Source organism: Lissotriton helveticus, chromosome 7, assembly GCF_964261635.1.
Source record: "Lissotriton helveticus chromosome 7, aLisHel1.1, whole genome shotgun sequence".
NCBI classification, from domain to species: Eukaryota; Metazoa; Chordata; class Amphibia; order Caudata; family Salamandridae; genus Lissotriton; species Lissotriton helveticus.
The window spans coordinates 255,513,368-255,534,375 of record NC_136068.1 but is presented as its reverse complement, the minus strand read 5'-3'; the positions used below and the strand labels follow the sequence as shown (position 1 = coordinate 255,534,375).

The window sequence follows — 21,008 nt, the reverse complement described above, 5'->3', positions numbered from 1 at the left end:
GGTGTACGAGCCGGCACCCATGCACGATGGGTGTACGAGCCGTGCCCCCATTGTACGATGGGTGTATGAGCCGTACCCCCTTTGTACGATGGGGTATGGCTCGTACACCCATCGTACATGGGGTACGGCTCGTAAACCGATCGTACAATAGGGGTACGGCTCGTACACCGATCGTAAATGGGGTACGGCTCGTACACCGATCGTACAATGGGGGTACGGCTCGTACACCCCATGATCGCAGGGGTACGGTGCATACCCCTGCGATTATGGGGGTACGGACCGTACCCGGGGGGGGTCGTTCCGTACCTGTTTCGGCGCAAACTCTGCTTTTACGGCTGTTTTCAGCTACTGTAGAAAAAGGGTCGATACCTGACATGTATCGTACTTGCTGGGTCGTAAAAACCAGCCGCGAACCATACAGATGTCGCGTACAGCGGGTTCCGAGGGAGAATCGTACGGAGATTAGAGTCGTACGGTGTCTTGTACGACTCGTACGGAGTACGGCTCCTGGTACGAATCGTACTTCGTCGTACGTACGGGGGACGTTGCAGGGTACGATTCGTACGGGAAAAACGCTCCGAACGGCTATTCGGAGCATTTTTTCCCGAATCGGATTCGACCCCATAGTGGACAGACATGGCTTTAAATCTTTAGTTCACTGCCTCAAAGGATTAACATTGCAACTGGGTTGCCTTTATGTAGTCCAGAAATATAATTATGTGTGCAGATTGATAATGAAGTTTACCTTGGGTACGTGCCTCGCGAAGGATTGTGTCCCAGTCTTGAAAGTTGAGGATGCGTATTATTAATGGGTGGGGGGAAGCCCCAGGAGGGGGTTTCTGTGTCAGTGAGGGATGAGCCCTCTCTACTACAAACCACGGTGACAAAGAACCCTCCGGCATCCAGGAACGGAGCCAGGTTTCTATATAGGTCATTGAGTGAGGGGTCTCCACCCCCCTCTGGAAACCCTACCAAGCTAAGGTTATTTTGTTGGGACCAGTTTTCAGCATCTTCCACCCTAGTTTCGAGGGGACTCTTGCTAGGAGGGTAGCCATTTTGGATTTAATGTCTGAGAAGTTGTCTTCAAGAGTTGATATACATGCAGTCTTCTACCTCTGTTGCCTTGCACTCACATTGTGGCTGTCCTGCCTCAGCAGGGCTAGATCTACCTTGACCCTTCCACCTTTAAATTCCCGGGTCTCGTTAGATGCTTGGCTTGCCTGAAGGATGCATTGGATATTAGGAGATACTGCCTTTTTTTGTGAGGATGTTGGAGTGGCGAATTTGTCAATTTTTGGTTGGGAGCTCGGAGTGGAGGCTTATCCTTCCTCGTGTTGTGCCTGACTGGAGAATGTTTGTGGTAGGGCTCCACCAAGGGCACTATGTTGATGGGCGGCAGAAGGGGTGTATCATGTAGGGTTGCCAGACCTCTCATCCCCCTGCACCCCAGTGTTGTAAACAGTGTCTGTAAGATGGATCTGTGCCCCAACTTGGCCCGCTAACCCCATGAAAGGTCAGCACGAGCAGCCGATAGGATGTGAGGTGCTTAAGGCCAAGTGGAACCCCTGGATGCGCAATGTGCATGTGGACTCTACTCAGGGTCCAAAGGACTATGAGGGCAGAGGGATAGGCCATCAGAAGTAGTCCAATTTGGATGAAAAGGTGGGCAGTAGAATTATTGCAGGGCTGCAGAGTGAATGTCATCACTGGGTCAAGTCACCCCCTCCCTCCCCATAAGGCAGGCCAGACGTAAGTCAGTAAGGGGCATATGTATGAAGCCCATTTCCTGTTCGCAAATGGGCCGATTCTCAGAATCGGCCCGTTTGCGGACGGGAAGAAGCCTTCTGGGATGTATCATCCCAAAGGCCCTTGCAAAATAGGGAATCGTAAAATTTGCGATTCCTTATTTTGCAAAAGCATTTAAGGAATCGCAATTTGCCATTCCTTAAATGCGATGTAAAAAGCACCCAAGTTGTGTGATTTTTCCTTAAGAAATTGCAAATTACCACCAACTTTAAGTTGGTGGTAATTTGCCGCTTCTTTGAAAAATGCCCTTTTTTGCATTTTTTAAAGTGCCATGTGGCGCACATACATGCCCTTAGGGCATGTAATGTATGCCACATGTGCACACATGTACATTTCAGGGATGCAACAGGGTGTCCTTTTGATACCCTTGAAATTGCATTCTCAATTTGCGAGCCCATAGGAATGAATGGGGAGGTATTCTTTTATTGCGAATCTCAACTTGCGATTCCCAATTAAGGAATAGGTAGGATTCGCAAAATTATTTGCAAATCCTACATACATGGGGTTTTGCGATTCTCAAATAGCGATTCTCTAAAAATCGCTATTTGAGAATTACAAATGTATCCTTTGATACATATGCCACTAAGTGATCAGTGCTTCAACTGATAAAACATGCCTAAAGACTACAAAACTACATTACCTGTATATTATATATTCTTTTCGATGTGTTTTTACACTCAGTTGAAAATCTTATTAATACATCTAGATTCGGCCTTTACACGTAAAAACAGGATATGAAACTGCTCTTTCTACACCCTCAGTAGCCACTTGTAAAAGTGTTCAGAAATGTTTCACTCATCTGTAATTGGATGAGGCACAATGGGCTTAAACCAGATGCAATAAGATGCAGCTCAATATTTTTGGATTGCAATACCAGTATGACATCTGTAGCTTTGGTTGTGACTCAGGGCAATCTAGATCCACCAAGTGAAATGATGAGAAACCTTGATCTACTATTAAATGAATTGTTGTTTTCTGTCTCGCTGATGAAGTTCATAGTAAATTTGAGTTTCTACTTCTTCTAAAAGTAAATCTTCCCTTTTTGACTTTCCACATTAGGTTTCTTTGGTGGTTATGACAGTGGTATCCCATCTTAAATATGTCTGCATCTGAGCCTACTTAACCTCTTGTTGCTCCTTTTTCCTGCATGCACAAACACAGTAACACTTAAACTCCTTGAAATAAATCACAGAGAACATGCAGAATTTTTATTGTGCTAGAATAAGGGGTGCCTTGCTGAAAAAACAGTTTAGTCACACTGACATGATTTTGGAGTCTGTACTAGAGAAGCTCATCTCAAAAACACTAAATTTATTTTTGTATGAAACCTTGCAGAGAGTTGCGAACAGGCTACTGGAAGATTTGTGAGCTGTTATGTTCCTTTATGATTTTCCAAATATTGTGGGCCACAGAGGGCCGAGGCAGTTGACTGCTGACCCGGCTCACTGTTTACTCTTGTGAAAAAGGCACTGGGACTGATGTGTATGAATTAATGTAAAACATCAACTTAGAAAACACATTGGAGGAAAACAAATCAAGGGAAAACAATTTAAGGAAAGACAATTTTAAGGAAATACAAAAAAATCAAAAATTAAAGTAAACATTTTAAAGACAGGATCATTTTAAGGAAACATCCATAGTTACATTAAATGTGGGTGGAGTTTAGGACTGTTGTGGGGGTTTTAGGTTCAGCAATGGGTAATGTTTAGTGTGATGAATAGGTTTTAGGGGTTAGGAATAATTGGAGTTTGGACATGGAAAGGGATTTATAGGGTTCAGACACGCTGTAGTGTGGGGGTGGTGATGGGTTTTTAGGGTTCACTGATGAATGGCGTTTTGGTGTTTGAGGTTTTTTTAGGTTTCAGGGATGGGTGGAGTGTAAGGCTGTTAAGGAATCTTAGGGTTCCTGAATGGGTGGATTTTAGGGCTGGTGAGGGGTATTAAGGTTCAATTATGGGTAGTGGCAGGGGTGGTGAGGAGTTTTTAGTGTTCAGGATGGGGAGGAGTTTAGGGTGGTGTGGGGTTTTAAGGACTCAGGGATAGGTGGAATTTAGATGCAGAAAGAGGTTTTTAGAATTCAGGGATTAGTTGTTGGGGTGATAAGGAGTTCGTACGTGTCTTGGATGGCTGGTGTTTAAGGGCGTTGAGGGATTTTTAGGGTGCAGGAATGGGTGGAGTTTGGGTGTGATGAGGTGTTTAAAGGGGTATGAGTTGTGTGGGGTTTATGCATAGAAAGGGGTTTTTAGGGTTCAGGAATGGGTGGAGTTAGTGATAGTAATTGATATTATGGTTCAGGAAATGTGATTTTTCAGGTAGAAAGGCTTTTAGGTTCCAAGGATGAGTGTAGTTAAGGTGTAGTGAGGTTTTAGTTGGCAAAAAGACATTGTATAAATTGGTTTCTACGCAAAGGTAAATGCCATTCTTTCTTACAATTTCTATGAAACAGTTTAGATTAAATGGTTTCTCAGTAATGGTATTCCATGAAATCATTTTTTCAATGAGATCACAAACAGCCCGTTGGGACAGGTGAAGCTGTCTTTGACCTTCCTGACCAACGGCATTTCATGGGCCATGAAGGACCAAAGTTAGCAATAGGGAGTAGTAAGATGCCCTGTTTTCTCAAGTCCCACAGCACATCTTACATCATGCAGGACTGGAGCGGGTCACACAGATCGCCCTGTCCCTTTATGCAATTTCTAGGGGGGCTTGTGGTAGCTCATGGTTTTCTGTCCCTTAACATCTGGGCCAAAGAATACCAGGAAAGCATCAACTGCCCTGTCATCTTTTTTTAAATTATCACACCTTCTTTGCTATTATGCAGATCCGCGTTAGGTAGACAGGAAACAATGAAATAACTCAGCTGCAGTTAGGCTCATCCACTGTTTCCTTCTAATGTTCGTGACCATTGGTAGTGTGAGGGTAGTGAGACTCAAATGCACATGGGTAACTTGTGCATGCATAATTTTAAATAATTGTATGTTGTATGGGATGTATAATACATGTTTTCAGTCATCATGATTATTTACTGAAGTACACAGTTTTAGCGCAGTCATATTTGACATGTGACAAGATTTGGGTCCTTTTTAACATTTTATCATTACACTAAACTGCACAAAATGTGATTTTAAAGCTTCAGTTTCACTGCCATTTCTTTCACATTTAGTGAAAATTAGTGATGAGCTGTCAGAGAAATTAAGTGGCCAAATGAAATTTCAAATGTGCTGAAGTATCAGATTTGGTGTCAAATCGTCTTGGATTTACAAATTCAGGGTTTCTGACAATGGCATTGATCATGCCATTCAGTGGAAACCTTCTATAAAGCAGAGATCACAATGTAAAAAAACATTGGAGTGATGTTTGCCCTAGAACACATCACAGATTCTAAAATGAGGCAAACATTCGCGAACCGAACATGCCATTATAGATAAAAGGTCCACAGAGCTGCACCCAATATCTGTGCATTCTTAGTTACAGGCTTGCTCATGATTCCTCTCTTTAGATAAAAACGTGCCTCTTGAATTCCCTGGTATTTGAGGATTCTTTTTTTAGGACTCTTTTCAACAAATACAAACTTCAACTGTTTCTATGAATTTGGAAAATATGACCCAAATATTCAAAATCAATGGAAACTTTTGATGATTTTGTGTGGAAGAATTTTTCTTTTTTCTTTTTTAGAGTTTTATATAGCACAAACTAGATCCGAGACATCGAGTATCAGAGCACTTTACATGAGCACCAGTTTCGTTACAGATGAACACATTCATTTTTGTTAGGCACTGGGAGATTAAGGGCTAGATGTAGGTAAATACTCTTTACCTATTCTTAAATACCGAATTTTACTGATTCGGTATATAAGAATAGGTAAATAGTATGTAGGTAATTTTTCAGTCAATTTTACCGAATCTGTAAAATTCGGAATTTACCGAATCGGTATTTACCGATTCGGTAATTGCCATTCATTCCTATGGTCCTGGAGGCCCATAGGAATGAATGTCAATTACTGAATCGGTAAATACCGATTCGGTAAATGGGGAAAAACGTTAAAGGGTGGCAGGGTGTCACTTTGACACCCTGTTGCACCCCTCAATTGTGCATGGGTGCACATGTTGCAGACATACATGCCCTAAGGGCATGAATGTCTGCAACATGGCACTGAAGCAATTTGCATAAAATTGCTTTTTGTTTTTTTTCCGTTATTTACCACCAACTTGTAGTTGGTGGTAAATAAGGAATCCTAACATGGGATAGGCACTCATTTAAGTGCTCCCTACATTAGGAATTCGGTAATTTACCGAATCGGTATTTAAGAAATCGGTAATTTACCGATTCCCTAAATTACCGATTCGGTAAATTACCGAATCCTTATTTTCGGCCCCTACATCAGAAAAGCCTATTACCGGTCGGTAACGGCCGAAATTCGTTAATTTCAGCCGTTACCGACCGGTAATAGCCTTCCTACATCTGGCCCCATGTGATTTGCCCAGAATCACAGGATGTTGAGCGTCGTTGCCGAGACTCGAACCCGGCTCCCCAGGTGCAAAGTTGACCGATCTTGCTGTAAGGTAGTTTATCCACCTTCAGCTCTGTGAATCTTTCCAGCATCCATTGTTCTATGAAAAGTGCACTAGAGGTACCACCATGAAAAATATTTCTAAATATTACTCAAGTATTTTTTACTCTTAAGCCTTACTACTTCACTGTTTTTTTAATTTTTTTGATTTAAGGGCCCATTTTGATGTCGGGTGGATCGCCACCAGGTTCGTCCAACAATCGGACTCAGCAGTCCGACCTCTGCATTTCAATGCAGTCATCAGACCTCTGCAGCCTGGGGGAAAGGCCGACACTTCCGACAGGATCGGAGATCTCATTGGGGCATCGGTCGGACAGATAACCCCCAAATGACGGCACTGTCTGCTCAGGCACCGCCGTCAGAATTATAATGTCACTTTCCGACAACCTTTCCATGTCAGCATTTCAAACATGGAAAGGCTATTGGAAAGTGACTTTGGGGGTTCTTGGCAGGGCTTCCATTCCCGCAGCCTCTGCTTTGAGGCCTGGGGGGCACCGGTGGTCCCCCACAAACATCCATGCCCCGTGTGGCAGGCACCCAATCCTGTCTGCCACACAGTGCTTGGATGTTTTAATAGTGTATTTCTTGCACTGCAGCCTGCAGAACAACCCACAATAGAAAAAATACAGTTTCCGACTGTCGTGAAGGTGGTTGCATCGTAATAATGGAAGCGAGACCGTCAACTCCTTGTCGGGTGGTCTCGTTTCCACTACAACATCATAATGGGCCCCTTAGTGTTTATTCTAACAATCTAACATAGTGGAAACTTGACTTGCCAAAGGTAAAGGAGCAATTTATAACAACCACACACAAGAACATGAAACTGTCACAAAACAACAGCAGATACAATTTGGAGAAAGAATGTAATTGTCCTAGGCCCCTGCCCACTACACATCAAAGACTTATGAGTTCTATCTAGAACCACTTCCTAAGAAGACAGAAGCTTGCTAGCAAGATAGGTTTTCAGTTATTTTCTGATACGAAACTTAGAAATTTCACTGTTTTACCTATATTGTAAATGCAGAATCGCTCTGATGAAAGACCAAGCACTCAAAAACTTCATGTAGTTTCAAAGCTGACTCAAGAACTCACAGAAATCTAAGGAGAAATAAGGCAGGTGGACTTCAAGTCAAAATGGCGGACAGTCTATATTATGTGAGTAGGAAGACAAAGCCAATGAAGCTTACTGATAATAGATTTAAGATTTCCATATTTTTGGCTCTTAAAAGAGGTGATCAGATGAGTCGAAACCAGCCTTCATGGCGATAAATTTGACAGAAGGACTGCAGACCTAGACACATAGCAGTACAAGTGATTCTACCATCTTGTGGACAGTGTCATGGAGAATCATGCATTAACCACAAGTAAAGTATTCTAAGCTCCAACACTCTTTAAGAGGTGCTGATGAAAGGATAAAGAGGATCAAAGTCAAACTCTGAGAGAATTGGCTCCTGCCACCACAGCTGCCGGCTAGAACCAATGCACCCAGCCATGACTAAATGGTGTTGGGTGAGTGAAAGTGAGAGCAATAGGGGGCATATTATCAAGAAACAGCGTTAATATTATCGCCGCTTTAGCGGCAGAAAACTGCAGCTAAAGCGGCGATAATGGGCTTGATAATACGCCCTTGTGAATTCCCATAGATGCCCATGTTCTGGTGTGAACATGGGCTTCTAAGGGCATTCTCTAGGGAGTATTATCAAGCCCATTATCGCCGCTTTAGCGGCAGTTTTCTGCCGCTAAAGCGGCGATAATGTTAACGCATTTTCTTGATAATATGCCCCTAGGTCTTTTATTTTCAAAGGATTTAGCTTTAGGTGAAATGAAGCAAGCAATGTACCCAACATAGTACACAAGTAAGAGGTGTATGACAGGTGATAACTTTAGATACTGTTGTATATTCTTTGAATAGTGCAGTCTCAAAATGCCTTCAACATACTATATATATCCCGGTCAATCCATATTCGTGTTAAACATGGTGGGAGAAAAAAATGAACCCTGGGCTATGGTGCAGAGTATGAGGATGGGGCAGAACTGGGGAATTCAGGGCTGGCAGACTGAATTCAAGTCAGGCAGAACAGAATACCTCATGCTTGCACATTATTAGAGAATAGATTTCTTAGCACCCAGATTAACTGGTGGTCGATTAGTATAATTTTTCTGACCATGAGTAATTGCTAGAAAATCGCATGAGACATTACCCCACATGCATCAATGTTCCCTTTTGCGAATTGGTATTTGCGAATTTTAGGGAATCGCAATTACCGATTCGCAAAATGGTATGCATCAAATTTTTCGCAATTTTAATGCGATTCGGTAAAAATCGCAATTTTTACCGAATCGCATTAAAAATGCGAATTCTTAATTGCGAATTCGCAGATTGCGAATTCGCAAATTGCGAATTTCCGCACATGATGCATCTCATACCAATCACACCCTGGAAGCTCTGCTTGCAATTAGACCCACCTGAGGCCCACTTTCAACTGCTGGTGAGGCTTTTTCAGTTGGAAAGCTGTCTGCTGGAGGAGTAAGAGGCTCTCTGTGGTTTTTGGAGATTTTGAAATGGCAGAAAATATTTCTGAGGATCCACTTGTCAGGAAAAGGAAAGTTAAATTCAGTGAACAGGAGTTAGAGATTCTTATTGAAGAGGTGACTGCGCACAATGATCAGCTTTTTGGAAAGCTCTCTTTGAAGGTTCCTGAAGGGGTCAAAAGGAAAATTTGGCTTGCAATACAATCAAAAGTTAATACTGTTGGTGTTGCGCACAGAGACATCAACAACCTTCAAAAGAGATGGTATGACCTGCGTAGTCGTGCCAAAGAGAAGATTGCGACACGCACCAAGTCAGCCAAGAAAACTGGTGGTGGGACTCCCAGGGACAGACCAAACACACCTCTGGAGGACCTGATTGAAGGAACCCTTACCACTGAAGCGGTCATTGGAGTCATTGACATTGATACTTCAGATCAAGCAGGACCCTCACAAGGTAAGACATTTTTGTTTTTCATGCAATTGTTAATGTCACTGTGGCACACATGCCCTTGACTTGGACACTGTGCAGCAGTTGTGTTTTTCAAGATAATGTCTGAAACTGTAATGAGTTATTTAGTGATGAAAGTAGTGCAACCTGGGAGTTGTAGTTTCCTGCAAATAACCTGACATATATGCTTTATTCATAAACTTTAAAAACATCATTCATGCATGCATTACTGTAGGATAATAAATAGGCTTGACACAAGAGAATGTCATTGAAATATTTATTAATTAGAGCAGACAACACATATTTAACACTTCACAAACTCATATTAAAATATACTCTGTTTAATCTTAGATGCAGAGGTGGCCACTGACTTCATTGAGTATGCTGAGTCTTTCACTCAAAATCTACTGGAATCTGCAGAAATGAATTCTGGATCCACTTCTCCCACAGTGCAGCCAACAACTTCACAGCGCAGAGTGCGTCACATTCAAGAGTCAGATAGTGAAGAGGCTCCTAATGTAACTGTTGAAAATCAAAATTTGTCTGAAAGTCAAGCCCCTGTTCAAAGGCAACTAGGCAGGCGACAGAGGATTCAGCCTTTTGTGAGGCGGAGGGCACGTTCTTCATTCCACCAATCAGCCACAGATGGAGATACAAGTGCCAGTGAAGTTGAGCTGAAGCTGCTCAAAGTGCAACGTCTACAGGGAAAAGACATAAGGGTGATAAAGGGTAAATTCAATCAAGTCACAAAGGACATAAGTGTTATTAGCAAAACTCTCTCTCACATGACCAAGATTTTTGAAAAAGCACATTCTGAATCATCTAACAAACTGGGCCGCATGGCAGTTGCCATGGAAGCAATGTGTAACATAATGCAGTCTCAACAAATTGCAAATGCTAAAAGATGTATTAGGTCAATGTTAAGTAATCAGGCATGTTGTAGATCAATGAATATGATGTGCCGCACCAATGCTCAGCTCATTAAACCAGTTCTGGACATGCAGAAAGATGTCTCCCAGTGTTGTGGGGACATAACCAGAGGAATGAATGCACTGGAAACCATTGCAAATGACAGGCAAAAGTCTACTTCAAACAGTCTTTGTAAGGAAGGCTCTCTATGTAATGATCAAGAAAGTAATAATGCAGAAGGAAGTACTAGTAAATTTGGGGAACGCCGTAGCCATAGGAAAAGTGACTCTGGAAAAAGTAAAAACATTGGGGTAGCTACTGCATCAGCTAAGGCATTAGGGGTGCGTGGTAGAAAGAAATAAAAAGATTGTCATGTACAGTTACATCTTTTTGTTTTGGAGTATTTGAAGTTTTCTATCACTGTATAAAGTAATACTTTCAGATTTCATTGGTAGTGAAAGAAATTGCATGTCATCATTATAAACTTTAACAATTGTGTTTATGAACTTAATAAACCAAACATGTTAGCACACTCAAAACCCTTCATGCGTCATACCTCTACTAAAAATAATGTTGAGTGATCTCCGCCCTCCTCCTCCTACCCTCTGCTGCGTCTGGCCCATGTGCTCTTGGTACAGGTTGCTGAGGTTGATTGTCAATGTTGTGAAATTCATCCTCTACATCAAGTTCCAGGCCTCTCTTGGTGGCTACATTGTGAAGCATGGCACAGGTTGCAACAATCTTACAACATATATCTGGTCTATATTGCAAGGCTCCTCCTGTTTTATGCAAAATTCTAAATCTGGATTTCATGACACCAAAAGCCCTCTCTATGACATTGCGAGTAGCAATATGGGCTTGGTTATACTGCTGCTCCTTGCGGGTAGATGGATTCAGAAAAGGTGTAAGTATGAATGATCTCATTCCATATGCACTATCACCTTTGGGTTTAAGCAAATGGAAAATAAATTATTAAAATTATGACCCTAAATACCATCTGCTCTCAATTCTCCAAAAAGTACATTACTCACCAAGTAAATAACCATCATGAAACTCTCCAGCAATCAGTCGCCTATGGATGGCACTATGTCTGAAAATAAATGAGTCATGGGCACTACCAGGGTAACTTGCCACTATGTCTGTGAATATTGTTTTAGCATTACACACTGCTTGTATGTTCATGGAATGGTAGCATTTCCTGTTGCGAAATATGTACTCATTCTCAGAGGGTGGGCATATGGGGATATGTGTTCCATCTATACAGCCAATCACATGAGGGAAGTTAGCAATGTTATAGAAGTCTAGCTTAGTTTGAAGTAAATCTTGCTGTGTGTTTGGGAAAGAGATGTAATGCCTGATCCTATGGAGCATGGCATCTAAAAAAATTCTGAAAAATCTAGATAGGGCACTTTGCGACACACCACCAGCAACAGCAATGACACCCTGAAAAGACCCTGAGGCAAGAAGGTGAAGGCAACACAATACTTGGACATGAGTGGGAATGGCTTGGGTTCTCAGGGTTTGTCTTTGAAGAAATGGGTCCAAATCTGCTATTAGCTCTAAAATGGAATCCACATTAAGCCTGTATTTATCATAAATTTCTGCCTCAGTCTGCCCAAACAAAGTTATGCGCACTCTAAAAATCCTGTCACTCAGCATCATTCTCCCCCTTGCAGCAGCTCTCAGCCTCCTCCGACGTGCAAATGCGATGACAGCAGCCATGGTAGAAAAGTGTCTGCAGCTTTTTCTAAGACCTTTTATGCACAATCAATGAGTTTCACCTGTTTTCAAGTTTAGAAAAAAAATTACCACCTGGTCAAAGGGCTTCTAAAAATAAGAAATGCTATTTGCGATTCCTTAGAAATTCGCAATTTGCGAATTTTGATGCATCCGCTTTTGCACCATTGAAATGCGATTCCTTACGAAATGCGAATTTTTAAGGAATTCGCTATCCATATTTGCGAATTCTTAAATAGCGAAAATAGAAAATAAATGATGCATCCCAAATAATGATTTTGCATTCGCAAACGGCCGATTTTACCGATTCGCACCGTTTGCGAATGCAAAAAACGTTGATGCATGTGGGCATTTGACTCCCCCATGACCCATTATCAACCTCCCCAACATAAACACTGGCTTTAAAAAGTTGATATCAGAGATAGCAGATGCTGGAGAAAACAAGCAGGATTCTGTTATTCTTGAGCTAAATGCATGGCACTGATTCTTGTCAGAGACAATGTTCTGTTGTGTGTTGAGACTCTCATTTCATTCTCGGTGCCAGTGATTGGATGATTTTGATTCGAAATTAACATTATCTGCTTTGTAAAGGATACCAACTACTACTTTCTACATGAGACTGTCCTTTACTAGAATCATTATCCCTTTAATATTGTTCATGTGTTGATCCAACTAACTATGTAACTATTTAAGGCACCATCAATAAATTAAAAGAGGTTAACACACAAACACTACTCTTACAACACTATAAGTACGAGAGCTGAAAAGTACACCATAATTTCAGGTATACAATACATACAACAAGCATCATACAGCGTACGTCTAGCAAGGACCTATAGATGCACAAGACCAGGCAGGCAACTAAACACAAGAACAAGCCTTAGCATGTGGGCATGGTGCCTTTCGAAGTGATGAAATAATGCAGATTTGCCTAGCTGTACTATTTCGTGGGACATTTGTGTTGTCAACGTGAGCCACATCCTGCAGCTGCTCGCCATGTTTATAGGATCTGTACAGTGAACGGAAACCACAGACTGACAAAACCCTTCATGTGTGGGAGACCTATTGAGTAGACACAAGAAGTGTTTTGCAGCTGTACTCATATGCTGTGGATTTTGAGGCACCTGTGTCCCACATATGGACTTTCACCTGCACAAGGTCCACCTCTTGGTGGCCTTGGCTAATATGCACACACCTCCACAATCCAGGCTCTTAGCTAAAGTTGAACAGAGAGATGCGATAACATCTCAACTTTGTATCAAATACACTATTTTAGTTGCTTTGGGCCAGATGTAGGTAAAAAATATTTACCGATTCTTAATTACCGAATTTTACCGATTCGGTAATTAAGAATCGGTAAACATGAAGGGTGGACATGTAGGTCCATCCAGATGTGTTTTTTACCGATTCGGTAAATATCTGTATTTACCGAATCGGTAAATACCGACCGGTAATGCTCCATTCATTCCTATGGGCTTTGAAGCACATAGGAATGAATGGGGCATTACCGGTCGGTATTTACCGATTCGGTAAATACCGATTTTGACAAGGGTGCAGGGGGTGTCACTTTGACACCCTCTAGCACCCCCAAAAAAGGTTCGGGGGCCATGTGGCAGGCATACCTGCCCTAAGGGCAGGTCTGCCTGTCATATGGCACAGGTGTGCATGCACACATGTGCATGCACACCTGAATCGGTATTTTACCATCAAATTGAATTTGATGGTAAAATACTGATTTTGTAGGCCTTGTGGGACTCAGAAGAGTCCCACCTACATATCAATTTTACCGAATCGGTAAATATACCGGTCGGTAATTTTACCGACCGGTATATTTACCGAATCGGTAAAATTACCGATTTGCCCTGTTTCCGTGCCCCTACATCTCAATAGCCAAATACCGGTCGGTAACGGCCGAATTCGGTCGTTACCGACCGGTATTTGGCTACCTACATCTGGCCCCAAGTCTTCTGTAAAATCCACAGATCTGAGCTGTGGTCTGTGAACCAAAGATAGAGACGTCAGCCAGTAAGATTTCACATTTGAGATTTTATTCAGAATCCACGGATCCTGATTGGCTGAGCTAACTGTCAACATGTTTTACACACAGCTGAGTAGAATTTCATCAAAGTTCGGAATGAGACCTATTTGAAGAGGTTCATTAAACTGCTTTGAGGTTTTCCATTCCCAGTCGTTCTCCAAAGAGCATAAATTGGCAAACAGAATTTTTTGAATCACCACCAACTTGATTAAATCAACTAATGCATCAAATTTACTCAAGCACTAACAAAAAATGTCTTCTGGGAGGAACATAATTTTAATAAGATTGCGAAAGAGAATTTTTACTGTACCAAATTTCGGAGAAAAGAAACAAGGGTGTTATATTGCAACTACAATTCCAACCTCGTTGAATTATGCTGGTAAGCACAGCTAAGGTAAGCGAATGCGAAGTTTTCTGAACCCACTGATTTTGGTTTCTGTTTTGTAAAATGCGCTTGTTCTCTCGTGGTTCAGGTGGATGTTCTGATTTGGAATCCGAAACTTTTACAAAGACTCATATCCGGTGAGTAAAGTCAATGAGAGTTGTGGTTAGCGAATATTCTTAGCAGCCTGCTCGTAAGAAGTGTTCACACACTTCCCATTCATGAAAAAGAACCGCTTTTCAGTAAATTCTGCAACGGAAAAGGAAATTGCACTTTCATAATGTTTCACTGTTGGCCGTACAGTGGAAGTAGTGTCTATAATACAAAAAACGAATCAACTGGTGATGTTGAAACATAGTCGTGAGAGAGCATTGAACTCCCTAGAAGAAAACATTCTCACATACTACGATATTTGTGGCGCTGGACAGCAAAGTCTAATCAGTAAAAACGTCGGAGATGGTGTCCGCCTGTCGGTCGCGACCACAACTCCCCCATTTTTGCCAACAGAAAACAAAGCACACATTGAACAAATATATATATTAATTTTATTGATGCTTGAACTGTGGTCCTTTTTTTCGTATGATGCCGTTTTAGTCTGTTGTACAATGTTGTATTTTCTTTGTGTTTTGTATTGCCTGACAGGCCGAATAATTAATTATTTAATTGCATTAAAATAATAATATCAGATTTACCAAATCCAAAAGGCGACTGTGTTACATTCTTTCAACCAATTTGCACGACCATGCCTATCTAAGGCACTGCAAGAGAGCACTACTCAAATACGTGAGCCAAAGTGCAGCAATATGTAAATCACATGACTAAACACAGGCATAGGCAACTACAAAATATAAAATGCACAAAAAATAAATGTTGCCGCTCCACCCATCAAAAAAAAACCCACAAAAAATGCGGTTTACAAAAAAGATTTTCCCAAAACATGAAAAAGTGGCCTTATTCTGAGGATATTTAGCAAGGAAAACGTGAACGTGCTACCAATAAAATTGCGAAATTAGCAGAGCACAATTGAAAGGGAGACAAGGCCTACAAGTGGAGGCTCCACCAACCACATCACACCCAGAGACGTTTTAAGGCCTGTGCAAAGTGGGCTCTGGCCGCGAGCGCTGGCATTTTAGGGGGCCCCAGATAGAGCCAGCTCTGTTCTGCACAGTCCTACCCTGACCTCGAATAATTCTTAAACAGATTGTTGTAAATACTGTTTTCCTTTAATTTATTTTTAATGTGGGTGATGTGTGAGAGTCTCTTACGGACATTTTGCAGAGATTGTGTTTATGTTTCATGCAACATCCATAAAAATGTTTCTTTTAGTTCAAGACAGGACCTCACATTTGAGAGTTGGGAGGGGGGCACACAGAATATTTGTAGTAATATTAGTGAGCTGCTGTTGTCCTTCAATATTGAAAACACGTCACTGTGCCTGAATATTAGATGGAAAAACATTTAGAATTTGTGAGGGTGTGCATTTCCGAACAGGGGTCCCCAAAATACGTTTGGCCCTGGGCCCCCATAATCCTTAAAATGTCCCTGATCACACTCAGTGCAATACACATCGCAGGATTGAAGGCTTTTGTGGACCGTCCTAGGGCTTTGCTATTGGAGACATCAAATTCTGACGAATGCAGTTCAGACTTGGAAGTATACTCAAGTCAAAGACCTGGAGAAAGAGATAAGCAAACAGGAAAATGAAGATCTGGTAAAGGACTATACCAAGTGGTAATGCATTCAGAGATTCAGGCTCAATAAAACGACCGTCAATGACATCCTACATCTTGACAAGAAAGACCAAAAGGCTTTGTTGCTTTCTGGGCTATGGCACTAAAGTAATGTGCCCAAAGAGCTGTTATTGACCATACAGAATGCCATTCTGATCCTGAATTTACCAATAAGGGCCTCAGCCAAAGCCTACCATCCACAAACTAAACCTTCGGAAAAAACTTTTCCTTCATCCCAACACAACATAACCTCCTGGTAGTAGTAAACATAGTCAACTTCTGCATAGAGTACGACATTATCCTTACTGGCCTAGTAGAATACCAAGTAAAAAGACTACATAGAGCTGTGAGCAGTTGGACAATCACTTTTTAGGAAAGGACAAATTTGTTTATGATTGTCAGAAACAACATATCCCTATATTAAAACAGAAAACAATGCCACAGTCAAAAGACCTGTGGTGGAACTCCCAATATTCCCAAATCCGACTAAAAAATACATACAGAGGGCAGCAAATACAGTGAAGTCAGATTCACATTTAGACCCGGCACCCATGGACGTTTTACTGAAAGGAGGAAAGTCTGTTGCTTCTACCTTAATGCTCATCTACAATTTGTTCCTGGAGAGCAGTTGTATTTCGGACGCTTGAAAACATGTTATCATTCGCCCATTGTTGAAGTAACTTTCCTTGGACCTGATAAGACGGAACATTACAGACCCATTTCGCTACTTCCCAGGGTCAGCAAGATCCTGGATAAATTGATAAATGGTGTTCTCTCTGACTTTTTGGATTCCAATAACCTACTGCACCAGATGCAGATTGGTTTCAGCACTGGTTGCAGTACAGAGACAGCCATATAATTGGCCACCCAGGACCTTTAGAAAACACCGGACCAGGGAGGGATAGCTGCACTCATTCTTTGGACTTGAGCGCAGTATTTGACACAGTTTTCCACTTAATTCTAAGCCAGAGATTAGGAAAAGTCAGAATTACAGGGGCAGCATTAAAGTGGCTAACCTTGTTCCTAGCCAACAGGAGATTTCAGGTTTGCGAAGGGTCATTTTTGCCAGAGATACACTGGCTAGAATGCAGAGAGAGCCCCACGATCTTTAATGTGTACGCCCGGCCTCTATCAGATATCATTTGTGCTCAAGGCTTCACTATGGTATCTTATGTGGACAAAACCCAGATCATTGTTTCCCTGTCACTCAATACTCACTTAACCTTTGGAATGCTAACTACCTGCCTGGTACAGATGACCAGCTGGATGGCTACAAGCTGTCTCAAGTTAAACAGGGATAAAACAGAGGTTATGGTGAATGGGAACACTCTGTCACTCTGTGATCAATTCCTCCGGCCCCCTTACTTAGGGGAGCATCCCCCTCTTACACTTGAATTAATGACCCCTGGAGTCTTTTAGATAACATTCTAACCATGGTTTCCCAGGCAAAGAAGGTTGCAAGCACCTGCTTTGCCTTTCTATGGTCTCTTCAGCAAACATTCAAATAGCCCGCTATGGATTGTTGTAGGACAGTGGTTCAAGCCTGACACTCTGGATTGTGGCAATGGACTCTACCTGGATAGCCCCTCATATGTCATTAGAAATCTGCAGGGTGCTCAGAATGCCCAAAATGCAATCTGCTCACTCAGCACTTGCTCAGCTTCATTGGTTGCCTATAAATAAAATAATATAATTTAAGGTCTTATGTAATGTCCATAGGATAAAGCATTCTTCGGGCCTACATATCCTTCAACATCTCATCATTGCATACTGTGCCCCCAGAGAACTGAGATTGAATGGCCTCTTCCTTCTGGCCATTCCCAGAATCAAGAGAGCAGGATGCAGGGGTTGTTCATTTAACTACCTGGTTGCTAAATTCTGGAATTCCCTTCCTATCCATGTTAGATCAGACAAACATTTACTGAGTTTTAGGAAACAGTTGAAAGCTCATGTTTTTATTTAAGCAGTACAATGTCCTCATTTTTCTCACTTGTTCTGTCAGCTCCGGGAAGCCCTTTATGGCCAGCTGTACACCTATAAAACTTGTTATTAATAGTAATAAGAATGAAAATAATACCAAAAAGCACACAAGCATTGGCACAGCCAATAGGTCTTTTCTCTGGAAGATCTATTGGCTTTGCAAATATGTTTTTGCCATGTTGTACACCAGTGTGGTTGCTGTTCAGCATGGCTAAACGTTTGTGACATCAAGGAGAGTGGCGATTGGAGTGGCGTAGAGTGGAGTGGATTAGAGTGTCATGGAGTGGAGTAGACTGACATCGAGTGTCTTAGAGTGGAGTGTCGTAGAGTGGATTAGAGTGAAGTGGCATGGAGTAGAGTAGCCTGGAGTGGCGTAGAGTGGAGTGATGTGGAGGGGTTTGGAATGAAGGGCGTGCAGTAGAGGGGAATAGAGTGTTGTGGCATAGAGTGCAGTAGAGTGTTGTAAAGTGAAGTAGGGTGTTGTGGAGGGGCAAAGAGGGGTGTAACATGGAGTGGAGTAGAGTGTTGTAAAGTGGAGTAGAGTGTCATGGAGGAGAGTAGAGTGCATAGAGTGGTGTAGCATGGAGTGAAGAGTCAGAGTGGAGTAGAGTGTCGCAGGGTGGAGTAGAGTGTCATAGTTTGAAGTGGCGTAGAGTGGAGTGGGATAGAGTGGTGTAGCATAGAGTGGCTTTGTGTCAGGTTTTAGAGTGCCATGGAGGATCCTAGAGTGTGGTGGAGGGTTGTAGAGTGAAGGTTCATTGAGTGTCGTGGAGTGGTGCATAATGCCGTAGAGTGTTGTAGAGTGCAGTGGAATTTTGTTTCGTAGAGTGGAGAGGCATAGAGTGGAGTGGAGTAGCATAGAGTAACAAAGTGGAGTGACGTAGAGTGTAGGGGCACAGAGTGGCATAGCACAGAGTGGAGTAAAGTGTATAAGAGTAGAGTAGAGTGGAGTGGAGTGCCCTAGAGCACAGTGGACTGCCGCAGAGTAAAGTGGAGTGGCATACAGTGGAGTAAAGTATCATAGAGTGGCATAGAATGGAGTAAAGTGGAATTGAGTGTCTTAGATTGGAGAGTCAGAGTGTGGTACAGTAGAGTATGGTAGAGTAGAGTGTAGTCGAGTGGAGTAGAATGTCATGTTATAAAGTGGAGGGGTGTAGAGTGTTGTGGTGTTAAGTGGAGTAAAGTGTCGTAGAGTGGAGTGACATAGGGTAGAGTGAAATAAATTGGCATAGAGTACTGTGCCATAGTATAGAGTGGCGTAACATGGAGTAAAGTGACATAGAGTGGAGTGACATGGAGCGTCGTAGAGAGGTGTAGAGTGTCGTAGAGTGGAATGTTGTAGCATGGAGAGCCTAGAGTGAAGTGGCCTAGCGTGAAGTTGAGTAGATTGTCATAGGGGAGTGGCGTAGCCTAGAATAGAGTGTCATGGATTGGGATGGAGTGGAGTGTTGTGGAGTGGTGTAGAGTGCATATAGAAGAGTGGCCTAGAATGAAGTTGCATAGAGTGGCACTGAGTGGAGTAGAGTGGTTGGGCGTGGAGTGGATCAGAGTGTCATAGAGTAATGTAGAGTGGAGTGGCGTAGAGGTGAGTGATGTAGAGTGGAGTGGAGTGTTGTAGACATTAGTGGAGCAGTGTGGAGTCATAGAGTGGAGTGGCATATCAGAGAGGGGAGTAGAATGTCATTGTATGCCATGGAGTGTTGTAGAGTGGAGTTGCTTTGAGTGGAGTATGTATGGTGTGATAGCGTATTGCCATTATAGACAACACAGTTTCCATTGAAATGGTCATAACATTTGCACAAAGATACAGTTTTACTGATAAAAGTATTCAGCGCACAATATATAGTGTGTGGAAATGGCATTAGCAAGTGTATTGATTTGTTTTGATCGTATTAAAATATATTTCCTCTACACTTCAGAATTACAAACAATTTGCTTAATTTTTGCTTTCTTAATGCTGATATATTCTGAAGTATGTGCACAGAGCCTTTACAGACATTTACATTTTCTTTTGTGCTAGCAAAAAACAACATTTTAAAGCTTTTCATCTCATATGGGCACCCAGCAGGGTAGTCACATACTCCTCTCATTTTGAAGTCAGAGAAAGAAAAGTAAACATCAAGCTCCCTTAGAAGACAGAACCTGGCATTCGGCCTATGTCTTTGAATGCACAGCAAATGTGACAAGTTATGAACAAAATTGAAAGGCCTGTTTACAGAAAGTGAGTTTGTGGCAGTACACAGTAAACAGGGTATGCCCTACCGGATGGACTAACTCAAGCTGGACTGCCTAAAACCAGTAAAGCCAGTAAAAAGAAAGCAAGCAAATGTGACTTGCAAACCACAAAGCCAATGCTAAGCAATGGGCAGAATGCATTCCCAAGGAAGCTTTCTGAATGTCCCCAAGATGTCTTCAGCAAACCAGACACTTCAACCTAAAAATGTGCACTGGGAATATGAACTCCAAATGGTTGCTTTTACAAACCAGAATCTGCTTAAAAAAAGTATGCCCTACCTACAAAAGCCTTGATACTCAGCACCCGCCAATGGGAGACTTACATAACAGCTCAGTGTTTACAACATGCCTTTACCATACACCCTTTACCACACAATGCCTTTACCACACATTGTCTTTACCAAGAATATGCCTTCCCACACATTCCTTTACAGCAAAACGTAAGTAAATTTAAGCTGAGTGTGTATATATATATATTTACCGTAAAAACAAAGTTTACAGGGACGTAATAGTTAATCTTATATTATAGACATAGAAAACCATATAAATGCAGACATAATAGTTACCTGAGCTAACTATAACTTACACCTCTGCAATGCACTGCTAATGACGTCACATATTACATCACTCATGACATGCCA

The 21,008-nt window shown here is 42.0% G+C and overlaps 1 protein-coding gene across 1 annotated transcript in view; it reads left to right on the top strand.

Moving 5' to 3' along the window:
• The first annotated feature begins 8,938 nt into the window (after positions 1-8,938).
• LOC144769033 (uncharacterized) overlaps positions 8,939-21,008 on the top strand; it is a 54,873-nt gene continuing 42,803 nt past the window's right edge. Inside the window, exons 1-2 of the mRNA XM_078653028.1 lie at positions 8,939-9,362; positions 9,708-10,457. Coding sequence (XP_078509154.1) covers positions 8,939-9,362; positions 9,708-10,457 — 1,174 coding nt within the window. The remainder of the gene's footprint in view (positions 9,363-9,707; positions 10,458-21,008) is intronic.